Source organism: Molothrus aeneus, chromosome 7, assembly GCF_037042795.1.
Source record: "Molothrus aeneus isolate 106 chromosome 7, BPBGC_Maene_1.0, whole genome shotgun sequence".
In the NCBI taxonomy this organism is placed as follows: Eukaryota; Metazoa; Chordata; class Aves; order Passeriformes; family Icteridae; genus Molothrus; species Molothrus aeneus.
The window spans coordinates 13,407,974-13,426,187 of record NC_089652.1 but is presented as its reverse complement, the minus strand read 5'-3'; the positions used below and the strand labels follow the sequence as shown (position 1 = coordinate 13,426,187).

The 18,214-nt window shown below is 48.9% G+C and overlaps 1 protein-coding gene across 2 annotated transcripts in view; it reads left to right on the top strand.

Annotated features, from left to right (window-relative positions):
- NRP2 (neuropilin 2) overlaps positions 1–10,172 on the top strand; it is an 89,347-nt gene extending 79,175 nt beyond the window's left edge. Inside the window, exons 16-17 of one of the 2 annotated variants that reach the window (XM_066553963.1) lie at positions 6,035–6,103; positions 6,778–10,172. In XM_066553963.1, coding sequence (XP_066410060.1) covers positions 6,035–6,103; positions 6,778–7,031 — 323 coding nt within the window. In that variant the 3' untranslated portion in view covers positions 7,032–10,172. Of the gene's footprint in view, positions 1–6,034; positions 6,104–6,726 lie in introns of both variants that reach the window. The other variant, XM_066553962.1, reaches the window with a different exon arrangement.
- The last annotated feature ends 8,042 nt before the right edge of the window (positions 10,173–18,214 follow it).

Genomic DNA, 18,214 nt, shown 5'->3' with positions numbered 1-18,214 from the left:
GCTTTGGGCGTGGCTCCCTAGTGGTATGTGCTGTGATGGTGTCAATCTTTTTATCTTATCTCTGCAGTTGGTGTTGTGCTGAAGGAGCAGAAGGGGGTCCATGGGCGCTCTCTGTAAGCACTGGGGCAAAGCCAGTGCCTAACAGTGATGTGAGAGAGGGAGCACTGACCTGGCAAAGCAAAGGGTGCCGTGGGAAAGGCGCTGCTGTGCCTTGGCAATGTCAGCGTGCCTGAGATGGCTGATCGGGCAGGAGCAGGCTGCAGAGCTCAGTCACCAGCCACAGTTGGGTCAGCCTCCTGCCAGGGCAGGCACCTGCAGGATGGCACTTGGCACAGGGTGCCCAGAGCTGCTTGTCCCCGGGCTGTGGGGGTGAAGCTGGCTTTTCCTGGCCTGGTGGAAACGCCTCTGGTGCCACGTGCAAGGGAACAAGGTAGAAACCAGGCTGTGTGTGGGGCTGTGTTTGGATTTTTGTCCCTCTAGAAACCCTGTGAAAACCTGCTGACTTTACCAGGGCCAGCGCCCACCTAGCCCGTGTCAGGGGCAGAGTGAGGCGTGCAGACAGCAGGCGAGGCCCCGAGGCGAGCTTGGACAGCCGCTTGGCTTTCTGCCACAGCTCCTCCATCAGAGGCTTTGGCGGCTCTGAGCAGAAACTGCAGGCGTGACTGCCAGTTTGAGGCATCGTGTTGTTAGCCACTGCACTGTAAAAACAAACAGCAACAACGGGGAGGGTGATAAACATACCAGGATGCCACAGGGCTGCCAGCTTCTCCCCCAGCTCCGTGGCAGCGGGGGCCAGTGCCGCCCTTCGCTGAGGAGCCGCTCGGTTTGGGGTAGGTGAGCTCAGCACAGAGTGCAGAACCTGCATGGCAGCTCCTTACCTGGGTTCTCTAGAGCTGAGAGGGGGAGAGGAGAGGATTACACTGTGTAATGCCACAGTCATGCCGTACACACACATGCCACCACCACTGTTTCCTTGGCCCGGTGCCGCTGCTGAGGGGAGGTGCAAAAGCAGGGCTGGAGAAGGGGTCAGGCTGCAATGGGGGATGTGTCTGCTGCAGGGAGGGTTGGCAGGGTACTCATTTTGGTTAGCCACCTTGGCCACCTGCTGTGCGTTCAGCAGGGCCAGGTGCCACATGTTGGAGGGCAGCACCACAGCTGGAGATAGCTGCCTGCTCATGGCCACCTCCACACCAAACACCCAGCCTGGCTTCATGTCTCCAGGTGCTTTTGGTGGGGGGGTCTTCAGCTGCCCAGCCATACTTTCCCACCTTATCTTCATATGGGAAGCCCAAGGATTGCAAGAGATCATCCATGCCCCTCAGTTTGACAATGGTTTTGTGGTGGTCTGAGGTGGGCACAGTTGGCCGCCACCAGGGCAGCCCCAAGGCAATCTGAGAATAAGGTCCAGCAGTTCCTGCACTGCAGAGGGAGGCCAAGCCAGGGAGTGGCAGCTTGTTTGCTTTCTTTGATGCTCAACCGTAGCCAAAGCACTGTTTTAATTTGAAATTTGGCAGGGATTTATCCCTTCTGTAAACTAAAGTAGTCCTGTGTTTCTGGAGGAGTGGGAAAGAGAGAAGTGAGGTGGATTTTCAGCTGGAAATAGAGCAATGGGGGATGGGGAGGGAGTGTTTCTGCTTGGAGCCTGTGCTGCTGCTGTGAGCAGTGCCTCTCCATTTGCCGAGGGTGGGAGGTGCCCCCCAGCCCCGGGGCTCCCAGCCAGAGGAGCAGCGCTGCGCTGCGCCAAGCAGAGCGGTGTCAAGGCGAGGCCACGGCGGCTGCTCCGCCGTGTCAAAACAAAGTGATGTGTGTTGGAGTCACACTATTGCTGTGGAGAGAAAAGGACTGGGAATGAGCAAAGAGAGAAAAGCAAGGATGAGAGCAGAGCCGGGGCTCTGCCTCGTTATGCCAAGACTGGGAAATGTCAATTTCTGACCCCGTTTTCCTAGCTTTGGCTGCATTTAATGTTTCAGACCCTCACGGGCACTTGTTTGGCAGCAGAGCAGCAGTGTACCTCCTACGCTCCCTTCACTGGGCAGGATAGCACTGGCCAAGAGGGATGTTGTAGCAGCAGGAGAGAGGGGTGAGCGTGTAGCTGGCTGCCCTCGAGTCCTTTCCACAGTGGGGAAACAACCATGTGCTGCTTATTTCCCCAAAACCAGCAATTTGTTTTTCTTCCTCCTACACACTCTGCTTTTTTTGTCCCATCAGGCACAGCCACAGATATTACTGGGAATGAAAGACTGTAAGGAGCAGAGCTCACAAAGCACCCATCCCCTGGTGCATGGCTTCAGCCCCAGAGCTTGTGGACCCCTGCAGAAAGTGGGGAGCAGGAGCACAGGGATGGTGGGAGTGCATCCTGCGTGCTCTCCAGGCCAGGCTATCCTGTGCCAGAGTGGCTCTAGGCAGGCAATAAAAAGATCTGGAAATTACTGCAAGTTTGATATATTGTTTGGGAAAGGCACCTCCTGCTGAGAGGCTCATTTTGTTCAGCCAGAAAGACTCCAAGAGACACCACAGATAATCTGCAAATGCCTGTGTGCAGAGAGAGATGCCAGGTGATAGAGCTCTGCCCCAGGGTGATTGAGCTCCCCTCAGTGACCTGGCAGGAGGCAGCACCTGGTGCCTGGACATAAACCAGACAAAGTCAGGCTGGAAAGAAACAGCAATTTTTTTTCTTGACAGTTGTCATTTGCCTTGGAAGAATGTGTCCGGGTTCCAGCAATCAGGGCTGGGCGTTCTCTCCAAAGCAATAGTTCTTGGCTTGGCCTGGGGGTCTGTGCCAGAGGTGGTGCTGCTGCTGGTAAGCCCGTGCAGGAGGGCTGGCATTGAGCACCTGTGGTGGTGGGAAGTACGTGCCGTGCCATGAGACATGGTGAGCTCAGCTTTGGAGAGGTGAGCTGCCTTGGGCAGGTTTGGAGAGCTTTCCTGCCATGGGCATGTGTATATGTCTGTGTGGGACACCAGAGAACCTTGTCTGCTCTCCTGCCCCTGTCATCCACCCTGGCACAATCCCTCCCACTCCTGCTACTATTTTAAAACAGATGTACACTGAAATTCTTTAATCTCTATATAAATACTAATTCTCTCCTGCTCTCCCTCCATGTGAGTTCATACAAACATGGTATTAAATCAGCCCTTGTCTGATTAGAATTTTATCTTTCTTTTTCCAGGTCCCATAAATTAGCCTTTTAGCTGGCAGTGCTCTCAGATCCAACAGATAACAGCCTTTCTTGGCATCTGGCTGTTTCCAAAATCATTGCTAATATCATCTTTTGGCCAGGACTGGCTATGTGTCATTTGGCACATGGGCTTTAAAAATGGCCTTTCACTCAGGAGAAATCATTCCTCATATTTAATTACAGTTTCCCCCTAACTTTCTTGACTACCTTTCTCCAGAATACTTTTCCCTTTTAAAATGCAAGGTAAGTTGTGCCTGAAATCTGCCCTTTAAGGAAGCAGCTTTCCACAACACAGATTGATGTATGTTTCTCCCATTCTGCCCACCAGCTTGCAGGGCTTTTCTGGGGACCACTTTCTAAGGGAGTTGCCTTCTGTGGCCTGCTCCAGTTGTCAATGTATTGCTGGGACTTGTCCCAAAGGAGGCTAACTGATGACAAACAGCAGGCTAGATTCTGTGACAGGCTATATTCTAAATCATCTCCACTAGGAACTGAACTGAGACCACCAGCTTCAATTCCCACAGACTCCCACACAGCCTGAGCTGATTCAGTTAATGACTCGAGAAGCCCCAGTATGGAAAAAGAAACGTCGAATTACATTTTTCTAAAGCTTTCCGGAGGGTGTAGAGCCCTGCATGATAACATACAATCAAATAGCAGTGAAATGGCATGTGGGGAACAGAAGAATGAGGGCCTGAGGAGGAAGGAAAGTAGGCAAGTAGGAAGATATCATTTAAGCAGGACTAAAGAGTTGTATTAGCATGGGGAATTGAGCAAATCACTAGAAGAGTAAACAGATTCTAGGCTGGGCTTTTTGTATAAATGTTCTCTCTTTTCAAGTTTTCCCAGTGCTCCTTCCTTTCAGGCTGGAAGAACTGGTGTTCTTTTGAAAGTGTTGATTAACCAATACTTTTTTATTTCTGGCTTTTCCCTCAAGGCTACCCTGGGAAATTACAAAAGGATCAAATTGCTAGCTTGTTCTCACACAAAATTTAGAGCAGCTACAATATGGAATGTCAAATGACTTCCAAGAGCCTTTCTCCACACATGGACTCCTTGGGCAGACTGTCATCTAATTTTGACCTTTGCTCATACAGTTTTGAGCAACAAACAGTTTCTGTAGGGTTGTGTGGGTGACCCGGATGGCAAATCTCACTGCTTGTCTTCCAATGGGTGACTAGCAGCTCAGACGTCTCCACGTGTGAAATGCTTTGCAAGTTATTTTTCCACATGTTTGGATCTAAATGTTTGCAAGAGGCCCTCAGGCAGTTCTCCCAGCCCTAAGATGTTGCCATCTGGGCCTGTCAGTTCGAGAACTGTTGAGAAATCATGTGAACTCACCGCTAAAGTGAGGATTTACAGAAAGCAGTGTGCACCTGTGTTTCTTCGACAAGGTACCAGCAGCCTTGAGTCAGCTTAACTGACTCACTCGATGCAGAACTCATCGGCAGGAGGGGCAGGTGTTGGGCTGTGAGCCTTCCTGTTGCCAGGTTCACTTGCAAATTCAAAAAAATCCCTTCATTCTTTGGGTGCAGATACAATTCTGCCTGAGGAATGAGAAGGTGTCATTATCCCAGCAGAGGTCAGGTGGTGTTGGGCCAGCATGGATTTCAGCAGAGACCCGCTCTGGAAGTGAACCTTGACATGTCCCTGGCATGCATTGCCTGACACATTGTCTGGGATAGCAAAAAAGTGTATTTGACAATTCAGGAGGCCTTTTCAAGTCCTAAATATCCATGCAAATATGCAGAAATGTTCTTTTATAAGGTTTTGAGTAATTTCTTTGCGTGTGGCTTTTTAGGTACAAGTTACAGTCTTTAGTTTTGGTTATTTGTAAGTAACCTCTTTAAACTCTTCTTGCCATTTTGGCACAAGGCATAAAGTAATCTTGGTTCCAATCACAACTACTTCTAAGGTGTGACTTCTAGCGCTTTCTAGTCCCTGATTTTTTGCATTCCTGATCATTTCAAGACACCTTCTCAGTTGAGTACCCCAAGTTACAGTCAGCTTTGAAAACTCTTCACAGATTGAAATGAAAAGACATTTTCTTTTGGAAAAGTGGAAAAGAGCCATGGTAACTGTACGCAGAGAAAATTATAGGAAGACTGCACAGGAAAATAACTTACTTCTGCTCAGATTATAATATGTGCATTTGGTTGCTAGTCCTTGGTCTGTGCTGAACAATAGAAAGAGATGTCACCACTAAAAGGAATTTGGATCAGGGAAATGTTAACATAAGGGCCTAGATATGACCATTTGCCTCTCTCTCCCTTTCAACCAGCTTTTGTATTAAAACATATAATGAAGACACATAAATTCCTCAAATTACTGTGAATTTATCTGAAACCCAAAGAGGAACTGGGTCATTGAAGCTCTATATCCAGTCAGACATATGGGAAAATATGAAAAGTAGAGTGTGTGCTAAATGGATCCAGCATTAGCAGCAAGTAATGACAGGCACTAAGATCCTACTCAAAGGTGTAAGGGTAATACCCATGAGCATGTTAATAGTGAATTATGGCCATTATGGAGGCACCAATGACAATATTTTAGTGCTATTCAAGGTGTCTGATTTCTTTGCTTTTTGCTCACTCTCTTTTCTTCTTAAAAGCTGGTGACCTGGTGGTTATGAAATGTGACATAGTGTGAAGATCCTCTTCTCTCAAGTGTGCAAGAGTCTTCATTGACTTTGGCCAAGGGAAGATAATGAGTTCCTACTCCTTCCACAAGGAAGAGCCTTGTAGTAGTTTAACAATTACTTTCTTCTGGCTGGTCTCACAGTCCAGTGAGCAGTGACAATGATGCTGCCAGAAGGCCTCTTTTAACAAACAGTGCTTCCCATTTTGTTGTTCTAGTGAACTTCCCGAGAATGGAGGATGAATTCCCAAGCTCTGAGCAAGACTTTGAAGACAACGACGATCCAGGTTGGTATGCAAATGGACATGGACATTGTCCATGTGCATGTGGACAATTCATCTATGACAGCCTGTGTTTCAGTATCAGATGCTCAGATTACTCACAAATCTCAACTTTAGTGCTGTTAGGAGCTAGAACACATTTGAGAACATACATTGAAGTGATGGCTTAGCATTCAAAGGCATTGGTTTTCTTTTCCTGTTTTCCAACAGCCAGCAACCTTGCGAAGTCAATGTATTGTATTTGTGTTAGGACAAGTGAAACTGATCTTTTAAGCATTAATTGCTGCTTGCATGGCATTTTGACTTGTAAATCAAGAAAATTAAGTCTGAGACCTGTGACAGATTGATTTGAACCTAGTGGCACTGGAAGGTCCAGAGTTTTGGTGGGTTAGAATGCTTGTACACTATGTCAATAGTTTGATGTCTAAAAGTGAATCAGGGTGTCAAACTTTCTTGCCAGTTTGGTGCTTCACATGATTTCTAGACCTGGGTTAGTGAATCCTGTTGAGATAATCCCCTATATATACTTAAACTCTTGTAAAGCCATCACAGCTCCAAGTAAGAAATGTAAAAAGGTGAGGGGGAAGTAAAAAGTGATCCCTGGATAATAAGTGCCCGTTCCACTGCAGATTACTTTGGATCGGATAGGAACGACACACTGTTCTCTACTAACTCTCCAGGAACCGGGAAGCTGGACAAAGAGAAAAGCTGGCTGTACACCCTGGATCCCATCCTGGTGACCATCATAGCAATGAGCTCCCTGGGTGTCCTCCTTGGGGCCATCTGCGCGGGTCTGCTCCTCTACTGCACGTGCTCGTACGCCGGGCTGTCCTCGCGGAGCTCCACCACGCTGGAGAACTACAACTTCGAACTGTACGATGGCATCAAGCACAAGGTGAAGATGAACCACCAGAAGTGCTGCTCGGAGGCCTGATGGGTGCCTGGGGATCACCCTTGGCGTTGTGCCCGGTGAGGTGGGCTGGCAGAGGGGTACTTTTGTACTGTTTTGCCATTTTCTATGGGAACTGAATGCCATAACAGGGAATGAGGGGAGCAGGAGTGGGGAGAGGCACTGCTCCTGCCACCAGATCTTGCTGCTGGGTCACACTCCACCAGGACCGAGTGGCTTTCCTGCAAACCAGACTGTGCTGGGCGAGGGGGGACTGAGCCCCTTGTTTGTTTGTTCATCTTCATATTCTGCTGATGTGAGTGGCTGGGATGTGGTAAGGGAGCCTGGTTTACCTTTTGGATGTGAGAAACTAAATGTTGGTTGTTATTTCCCACCTCCTTTCTCTGGTAAGTTGCTGAGAAGGCTGAGGGATTTCTTTAGAAATAACACACACACACACACGGAGCCCCTGTCCATTTTAGACTCCGTCCAGATATCATTGTAGGGATTTGTGCACTTCACACTAAGAACAGGAAGCTGCAGTTTGCGGTCCTGAAAATGGAAGCATGTTGTTACCTTCGACTTTCCTTCTCCTGGTAGCAGGGGAAAGGTGGGATACTGGCTTTACTGTCAACAGTAACAACAGTGCTTTCTGAAATCATTAAGAAAGAAAATAGAAGGGAAACCCTATGTGTAGAAGCACCTCTTTGAGAAAAGCTGAAGAGCCTTAAAGTGATTTGTGAATAAGAGCCATTTATTAAATCCATATCTTTGATTGCAACAGCAGAGGCCTTCATCAGGAAGGCCTTTATTTGAATCTCCCATCCCTCTTGAGCCTGCCATTTAATTTTTGCTATAATGAGAAAATTGCAGCAAAGGAAAGATAGAGCCTGTCGGGTTGGTGGCGCTTAGGCAATGGCTTTGGGAAGGGGGCTTCACTTGGGGTTTGGCTTGAGGTACAGTGCTGAGGCCTCTCCAAAGTGCCAGGAAGGGAAAATGAACTGGGAAGGAGGCTGGAGCCATGCCCACAGCCCTGGGAAGCCTGGCCATGGTGCCCACTGGCACCCCCTCATCTTCCTGATGCTCCCCTTGTCCCTGGAGCTGGGGGGTGTGAGCTGGTGCCATCAGCACTGCTGGACCAAACAGCTGCCACCACATCCCCTTTGGAGCAAAGCTGCGCTGCTCCTGATTAGTAGCAAAACCCCCAAGTTCTATCTGTGAGCTGTTTGGTTGTTTTTTTTACTTTGAACAAGTGCCTTAGAAGTATTTTTCCTCCAGCTGATGATCAGTGCTGTAGCAAATAGCAAGTGAGGCCTTCATCCTTCCCCACAAAATGCTCTTCTTCACCACTCTCTGCTGGTTAGACCCCAGCAGAAATCTGGTCCTTCTACTTTCAAATGGTCTGGCTACTTTGTGTGGCAGCTGGTACCTCTCCTCTTACCACTGTGCTGTGGGACAGGAGTGTTATGAAAATAACTGAATGGAGAAAAAAAGAGTTGAAATGCTGAACCCCAAAGCAATGCCTTCATTTCCAGTTCAGTACAGGTGAATCACCTCTATCAGCTTGCACATAGATAAATTAGAAACCTTTCTGTCATACTGGGTTTGCTTTTCCAGGGGGCTTTTTGGTAATACCTGGCATGTCCTGGTTTTTACATTTTACCTGGCAAGTAGTTTGGGGTGGGGATGGCATCATTTTCCTCACCAACTGCTATTGACAAAGATGTGATGTGTTGTGAAGCCCAGTTTGCCCAGGCCCACAAACACATCGTGCAGGAGCCCAGGTGTTTGGGGACACAAACAACATTTGGAGAGGAGATGAGCATGGACACATGAGCAGTGCCACAGCTACTCCTTGGCACTGTGGGAATAGGAACATTTGACTACTGTTTCATGAAGAGCTCCCTCGGACAATAAGATTTTAGGGAAAAAACCCCTTCTCTGCTGTGAGAAAGGTGCACATGTGCTGGGGGAGCAGGCAGAGCAGCTGCGTCATGGGCACCTCTGCGGTCGGTGTACACACGCGGAGATGCGCACACAAAGCCTCCATTTCTCTAATTCACACTGTGCACCCGACAAAAACAGCAGTAAATGTGTCTCTGATTCTCCTTTCGAATCACCTTATTTCCTTTGGCGTTTTTCACAGACAAATTCCACAGGGGTGTTATTTTACTGTACAAAAGAAACAGAGGCAGTGAGAGGAAATGTACCAGACCATTTCAAAGCTGGATTGCTGCTGCTCAATGATTTCATTCCCTTCAAATCACCAGAGAGGGGAAGGATGAATGGAAAAGGACCATACAGTAGAAAAGCCAACTTAGGCAAACAATAGGTGAAAATATATAATTAAAAAGGTGATGTTATGGTGTCTAGTAGGCGTACAGAGAGAAGAGTTCATATATAGATATATTCAGAAATAGTGTGTTTGCACACGCACGTGAATTCTCTGTATGTATCGTGTATGTGACTTATTCTGTGGGACTGACTCGTGTTAATGTATCTCTTGATCTGGGGCAGGGGAGTACTGCTGACCTTGGCACTAAGGTGGCACGGGCCCAGCCCGTGTGTCCCGCTGGCCCCTGGCAGCTGGGGCAGGGCCCACGTGTGAGCTCGCCAGGCGAGAGAAGGCCGATCATGCTGCACAGCCAATACCTCACTTACCTCTGCCGGGTGCTTTACTGTTCTATGGAAAACTGTGTTTGATTGTAACTTCAACAGGGAGGGGGGGAAAGGTCATTGGTGCATTCAATTCATTGCATCCTCCTCTGCAAATAGATTAGGTTTGCTGATTGCAATTCCCTCTGTGAACTTCAGAAAATAAAAAGAAAATCGGCATTAATGCCTGTGCTTAAATGGGCTGTTGCCTCCACACGCTTCCCACGGCAGGACATGTTGCTAATGGGCAGGCTGTAGTTCTGGGTGACTTCATTTTGTGGGAAGGTGCTGGAGGTGAGCATGGGAATTAAACCATTAAGAAATTATATGCAGAAATGGAAATTCTCCAAGGTTTGCAGTTCAAGGTATTTGACCATTTACTGGCTGAGCCAGAACTTACGGACTTAAAGAGCTTTTACTGTGATTCTTTGGTGTAACAAACAAAACAAAACAAAAAATAAAACTGTGTTTATATGATTTGTATAAAAACCTTTTAAAATTACTATTTAATAAACATTATGGTAGAGATTATGTTTCAGTGGCTTGTTTATTCATGAAAGAGCAGCAACAAGGAAACCAAACTGAAGAGGGCTGTGGGTAGCAGAGGCCCCAGCAGAATGAGGTGCAACTTGAGACACGCAGGACCATGCCCACTGCTCTCCTTTGCTGCGCACAGCTTGTCCCTTTGGATTACCCCAGGCTGTGTGGCACACCAAGGTTACATGGGGTTTTAACACAGATCCATTGCACACACACAGCATCTCCTGTCAGAGCTGGGGATGGCTGGAAGCTGCTCTGGCCCAAAAGCAGCATCTGAGAGCAAACCCCAAAGTGGATGCAGGTCCTTTCCTATCACCCTGTGCCACGGCCTAATGCTGCCAGTGATCCCAGAGAGGATCACTCTTACCAGTGCAGTTTTAGGCTAAAAATAATTTAGAAAAATTATTTAGAACTAAAGTGCACTGGTGGGGGCCAGCCTGTCACAGTTTCTCTACCTCAGGGTACAGGTGCTGTTATCCCAGCATGTCCCTGTCCTGATTCTACGAACCTGCTAAAGTGGGCAGTGATGGGATGGGGTGGTGTTCTGCAGTTCAGCTTCAGCCCTGTTCATCACAAAGACAGTGAGGACTCCTGGTAAATCCCAATGCCAAATCTTGCTCCACATACTTGTCTTTGCCACCCTACCTCTGCTCTGTCACACTGCCCTGGTAGCAACCCAGGCCTAGGGAAGCCTCGTGTCTCACAGGGGTCCTGGTACCCTGTAGCAGGCAGCCAGGAGCCACTGCAGGGCTGCAGAAAGGAGAAGCTGTGGGGCTGAACCTACAGCCTGGAAACTCTTGTTTATTTATGGGCACCCTGACAAATAAGAGCCAATCCATCAAGCTCTGAGCACCTTGAGAGCAAATGAAATTTTGCTGCCATCTCCAACACGGTGACCCCCTCCCAAAGCGTTTGTGTTAAAGAGGGTCTTTAAGTGATGAAGGGTGGCTGGCAGCTTAGATGAAGATGACAGTGTAGCTGCAACCTTGACAGCTCTCCTCTCACCTAGGAATAAAGAACTGATGTGCAGATTGATACCTGGGGGAGAGGCTGTCAGGGAGCAGGACGGAGACGGCAGATAAGCGACTCAATCAGTGTCAGAGCTGTCCTGCCGTAACACCGCCTGTAAATCACTGCAGTGAGAGGGAGCTAACGCAGGCAGCAGAGAGCAGGCAATAGAAACACGGCCCACAAAGCAGATGTGTGCTCTGGCTGAGGTTAGAAGCCTGTGAGCTGGGCTGAAGCTGCTGCCTGGGCACCAAGGGGAGGCAGGTACCCACTTCAGGAAATTTAAATCTTCAGGCGTTTTTTTTCCGCACAAGCCGGGATTGCACATGGACGGGGCTGCTGCGGAGCCGGCAGGATGGGGTGGGACCTGGAGTGCCCCGGTGCATTGGCCATGCACACAAAGGTACCCACTGCAAGCAGAGGTCAGACTGTGGGGAGCCATGGGGGGTGTTTCACATGGCACAAGAGTAATCAGGGGCTGATTCAGGCTAATGAAATCTATTTCATCATTCTTGGGCTGCTCCAAGATGGGGATCCAGCCACTCCTGCACATCCTCTACAGCTGATTGCAATCGTGTGTGCACCCTTGCTGTTTCTCTTGCCCCTTCTTCTTTCAAATATTCCTTTTCTTTTGGATTTAATGGGAAATCTTTTCAAATAATTACTTGCTCTCTGGACAGCTGGGGGCTTGGCAGTAAGGGGAGCCATGGGGCCGAGCTAATGAGTGGATTCGTAATTAATTAATTGCAGGCAGGTGCAAGTAGAGCCTCCCGTTGCCTCACTCTCTTCTGTCTCTCCGAAGAACGCCTCTGTCTCCTGGAGCCTGGCACTATCACCAGCCATCCTACAGGACTGAGCAAAGCCTGGTGCCAGCTTTGCTGTGGACAATGACTTTGACAGGCTAACTCAGGGAGGCTGGTGCTCCACCTCCTCCCTGAAGGGACCACAGGGAGCCTGTCCATTGCCTCCATAATTACCAGGCCCCCTGAACCCTGATGACAAACACCCATAAAGTCACATTCTCTCCATTGGGAAGCTTCAATGGCCCCTTCCCATGAAAGTTGGATGGCTCTGTTCAATAGCTGCACTGAAATAATAGTTCACTTCTTCCCCCTTTACACCCCAAATGGACAAACCCACCTGGCCACGAGAGGTATTGGTGAACCCCCAGGTGCTGACTCCTGGTGAGCTGAGCGCTGGGAACCTGACTGCAGCCAGTGCCACCACTGCTGTGTCCTTTCAGCCTTACTGTGGCTGCTCAGCAGAGCCCTGTGGTGTAAATACAGAGGGTGACACTGAGTTTTGGTCTGTAAGCATCTGTAGCAAAATTTGCATCGAATTCAATAGGTCCATGTTGTCACTCACACTGATCAGGTAGGACTAGGCTTTCCTATCAACTCCTGTTACATGCAGTGACCCATTTGAGGCAACAAACTCACCGTGTCTAAAGCAGTTTAATGGGAAAATAACTAATCCTGAATGTGTTGAGAGGGAATGACTCCTCTCTCAGCTCCTGTGTCATAACTCAGTTGCACTACTAATATCCAAAATGGAAAGCACTGCATTAAACACTCAGCAGCTCTGCCCCCGCCTCGGCCCGGGTGCCAAAAATCAAGGGAAGAAATACAGCTCTGCTTCCCTGTGCTGCAGCAGTGGCTGGAGGGCTGCAGGGTGAGCCAGCCCATGCTGGTGGCTCACGACTCTTTGCTGCAATAGATTTTGCTAACATTTCCTTGGTTAAATGTTTACAAACCTGGAGGAAATAGCTGTCCCAGATGTTGCTGATAATTTCCTATCAGGTCCCTCCTGGCACAGTGCAGGGCTGCTTTGTCACCCTTTGGATCAGCTGCCAATCTCATGCTTAATAACAGACTTGATTTCTCTACAAAAACTGCCCAAATTTCTAGCAGTGTTTTTGCCCTCCTGGTCTCTGGGGTTTACACAGAGTAGCTCTGCCCTGGCTCCCAGCCCAGCTCTCTGTGCAGCCCTGGAAGCAGAGTGGCTTCAGCAGAGGCACAGGACACCTCGGTGATGGGCTGTGTTGAGCAACACAGCCGTTGCCAAATGCATTTCAACCTCATATTTTAAGAAGACATTCAATGCGCTTACCAAGGCTGGGGAGCCTTTTACACCACAGCAATAATCCAGCACTCGGCCATGAAATCCTGAGCAGAGTGTCACATCCATCCCTTTCAGCAGAGAAGTTTTATTAACTTAGGGTGTGAAAAGTTTTGGAGAGCAAAAGTCTCTCTTCCCTCTGAGAGAAATAAGGATGATTTAAGTAGTCTGGGTGCATTTGAGATGGAGAGTGAGTCCCCCAGCTGACACATCAGAGGGAAAAACTGTAAGCCGAGGCTGCATTTATTAAAGAAGGAAGCTGAGGCTGTGCAAAGCCAACCTTTCTAAGCACTCCACGAGAGCATTTTAATAAAAAGCACAACAAGCCCACAACAAATCATGTCTTGAAAGAAAAAAAAAAAAAAGTCAATTCCTGTCAAGGTTTGAAGAATCGTTTGAGCTTAAGGAAAAGCGAATTCCTGCTCCGCTCCCCTCCCCTGCCCTCCTCTCCCGTGCGCGGAGCAAAGCCCTGGCAAACGCCGCCTGTGACACACCGCAAATCACGGCCGGGAGCGGGGGGGCGCCCCGAACCTCCGCGGGAAGGCCCGCAGAAGGATTGAAGCTTAGAGAAAATGGAATTTATAGGCAAAGCATTAAAATATTAAAGGGCCTTAAAGAAGAGCCATGAATCTGATTTCGGAGGGGGGTGGGACACAAGTCTGTCATCAGGCAGAGACAAACGGCTGCTGGACTTGACAACTCACATAAATCTGGTGGAGGAGAAGAAATAAAGCCCAATCAGACCCCCCCCCCCCAAAAAAAAAAAAAAAAAAGGTGATGAAAAGATTTTAGGGCATGAAGTGTGAAAAGGAGAGGGAAAGCTAAAAAAGATAAGGAGTTGAAAGCAGAAGAGTGATTATAAAAATAGCAGCAGAAGTACTGATGGAGGTAGAGGAGAGAAATTATTTAGAATGGCCAGAAATGCCCTGGTGGCATAGGTATTTTTGACAATCTTGCCCAATACTGCATGATTTTCTTTCACAGCAAGAATTTCTTGGGATGGCTTGAACAGCTCAGGTCTTATCAGACAGGAGGAGGAGGAGGAGCAGCTCCCACCACGCAGAACAGCAGCTCTGAGCCCCCGGCAAAGAGGGGTGGGCACAGGCAGCCCCATATGGCCCCAGGGTCTCTGGGAGTGAAACCCCTCCATTTCCAGAGGCAGAGCAGCACTCACCAGGCTAATCCTCACATCCTGCCCCCCACAAGCAGCAAACCCCATTCCTGAACTGGAGATTTTTTCCCCTGGGATGTGTCTCCAGGCTGATCTCGAGAGCCATGGCCATTGCATGGGGCCAGGCTGTGGATGGTCTATTGTGCAAGAAGCCAGCCAGCGGGATGAGCCTGCCCAGCCCCACACCCTTCACCACACCTCACTGGGGACCCCTCCAGGGGGGTCTCCCCCCGAGGCAGCCATGCCCCACTGAGAGTGGGACAGCTGGGAATCAGCCCCTCAGCGCCTCAGGGGCTGCTGCCACACTGTGTGAGGAGAGACCGCAAATCCAGCCAGGATCCACAGCCAGGACCCGCTGTAAGTTGGGAAACAGTGTGCACTGAGGACTGGATTTATGAAATGCTGTCTGTAAGCCAGCCCTCCCTCCGAAACACTAAACAAAAAACAACATTCAGATACATTTCGGGGGAAAACACAAAGCATCTGGTTCCCTTCGCTGGTGTACATAGCAAGAGAAAAGTTGGCAGTACATTTGCTTACCATAAAAGAGAGAGCTATGCAAAAAAAAAGCCACATTAGAGTAACGTTGCCCAAAACAGAGTTAAATGTCTGCCTTGTTTTGAACGTGCTCATGGTGGAAATGTGAGCAAAGGTCAGTCCAAATTAATGAGAACTGAAAATGAATTGGCTGTGCTGGGACTGGCACCCTGCCACCACATCTCGCCCGGCAATTCTTATTTATCCATTTATTTATTTTGTTGGATGAGGAGACATTCTGCAAACACATAGAAAACCAGGCCTGGCAGTCCCTATGGGTGACACACACTGCTTCAGCCAAGGAGATGTGGCACCCATCCCTGTGCTCCCCACATCCCTCCCTGCACCCACACAGGGGGTGATGGGAGCCTGGCCTGGAGCCTTCTGGGGGTGCTTTCCCAGGTGGTGCTGACCCTGCCTAAACACCCTGTGCCAAAAGCACATCTGATGCCCCCCAGCCTGGGCAGGGATGAGGATGGGGATAGGCAGGGAAGCTGTGCCACTTCCTGCCCCAGGCTGTCCTGTTACCACTGCCCACTGCTGCCACTGCAGCAAAATCCCAGTGCCGGGAAGGTGCCACTTCCCTGCCAACACGTGTCAGGCCAGTTGTGTCCAGGAGAGTGATGAATGTGCCACCTCAGTTTTATGAAGCAAAGAGAGTTTTCCATGGCTCTTTCTGACACACAGGCAGTGATTACCTGAAGCAGCTGAAGCAGCTAAAAACTTCTGTTTGTTTTGGTTTAGAGGAAAGAAGGAGGAAGAAAAAGCCAGTTCCAGTTCTGGCTTTCTTCCTGGAAAGGGAAAGCCATCTCAGTAACTCTTGCTTTGCTGAACTTCAAGTACACAAGTACTCAGTGCCATTCAAGCAGTTCCTTCCAGCTGCAGCAGCAGCACACTCCAGAGAGCTGGGACAAACATGGAGGAAACATGCTGAAGTGGCCAAAGGCAAAGGCAGCAGCACAGTTAACCCTTCCCCATGGAGCTGTGTGCCTTGGGGATTCAGGAAAGGGGATGGTGCAAAGCACATTAGCCCACTTCCCTGGGATGAGGAGCCCCACCCTTGTCCTCACCAGCTCTGTGGAGGCCAGGTATAGACACATGGGTATCAGCAAGGAGCATCCTAATCTGGGCCTGGTAGCATTATGGAGTGAGTCACAGAGTCCCACTTGGAATTGTTTTTCAGAAATAGTCTTTTTTTCTTTTTTTCCAAAGGAAGAAGTTAGACTCTGAGCTTTGAAACAATGTTAGCCTCAATTTAAGAGGAAGAGATGGGTAAGAGGCCCCTTTAAGGCAGTTTCACATCTCAGCCACAGCCCATCCATGCTGTTGGCATTGCCCCAGCCAGGGCCACAGGCAGGCATGGGGCTCTGGGCACACACTGGATTAATTATCCCCAGTGGCCATCATCAAACAGCCAGGGCTCTGCTGACAGTGCCATGTCTAAAGCTCATTAAAACAGAGCAGTGCCACGCTTGGGAACAAGCAGTGTTCTGCTCTGGGATAAAACCATTCCAAGAGTGATCTGCAGTCCCTGCCATGCAACAATGCCAGACCACAGCGCAGGAGCAGGGGGCTGTAATGGGACCTGCAGCTGAGCAGCGCTAAATCAGGATCTATTTCAAGGGCTGAGGAGGACAGTGAAGCTGGCTGGAATGGTGGAGGGTTTGGTGGGTGATTTGGGAGGATGGGAAGGGCTGCTGTATCTTGTATTTCTGGATATCCAGTGTCACAAACAGGACATTGCTCAATGACTTAAAAAATTAACACCTCTGCCTGAAGTTCTCAGCCTCAGGATGAGGACAAGGTTGTGAACACAGCAATGTTGCTGGAATTGAAGAGATTCTGACTTGGGAATAAGATTTGATGCTTTTCTCAGATACTGGAGATGAAGGAAAGATAATGCTGATGATGTGCAGGGAGCCACACACAGCCACAGTGACTCATCACAGCTGCCCAGGTGACTTTGCAGGCTGGGGAAATATTAGCACAAGTTTTAGCAAGTGTTCCTCCTGATGCCAAGGGATGCCCTGATGAATTTGGATGGCAGTAATAGGGTTCTGGGCTCCTCTGACCAGGCAAGGGCACAGAGTTCTCCTCTGGGCATACAGGGATATTCACATCCTAAAAACCTCTGGTTAGGAGACCCAATGTGCATTGTAACACTGTCCTGACAGAAACAAACACTTCTTCAAACCAGCTGCTAATTATGAACTAATTATAAACCACCTCCAGCTGGCATCCCCATTTAGCCCAGGCAGGATACACTTTGGCTTGGCCTGCAAACATGGACAGAGCTGCCAGTCCTTTGCCCATACCCAGCCTGGCATCCTGCACCTCTTCCCTAAGCACAGGGAACTACGGGATTTGGCCCACTGCAGGACAAGGGCAGGGAGACCTGTTCCTCCTGGCTGTTCCCCTACCCCACAGTCCCCTCATGGAGAGGCTTCAGAGACACAGCCCAGGACACCCACCTGCATCCACAAAGAAGTCACAACCTGCAGGTGAATATCCTCACATGGAGAAGGAGGCTTCCAGCAGCTGCTGCATCATTCATGGTGAATGGGTGGTGAGGCTGGAGCTCACAGCTGCTGGACACACTGCCTAATAGCTGAGTCAGAAATGTTAGCTAGGGTCTTACAAGTAAACTTTTGTTTGCACTTTCAGAGGAAGAAAATACAACCAGAAACTATATCGTTAAAAAAAAAGAAAAGAAAAAAAAAAGAAAGATAAATACAATCCATTAGCAAATTAAATAAAATCAAGGCTGGGATTGTGTTTTGGTGGCACTGATTTTTGCAAGAGCCCTACGCTCCAGCCTCAGAGGTCACTGGCAAGGCAGGATGCTGCCTTTGTACTGCTCCTTTGGTGTTCTGCTTTACAGTGGAGATTAATTTAGAAAAAAGAAAAAAAAGGATCATTTAAAAAAAAGCTCACCCCTCTCTCTCCACCACCGCCCTCCCCAAGCAGTGATGGGGGATAATGAACTGCTGGGACTGTCATCCAAAGAGTGCTTAATGACAGTATTCACTCTGTGTGTGTAGCATTGGCTGTTCTCAGAGCTCTCATTATGAATAGTTTTCAAGCTGTTTTGACTATTTTCTGTTACAAAGAGGAACTCACTGCTGGCTGCCTATTTTCATCACTGAAGCTGGCCAATGTAATCCACACGGAGCTGTGACACCATGGCCAACGACCAACG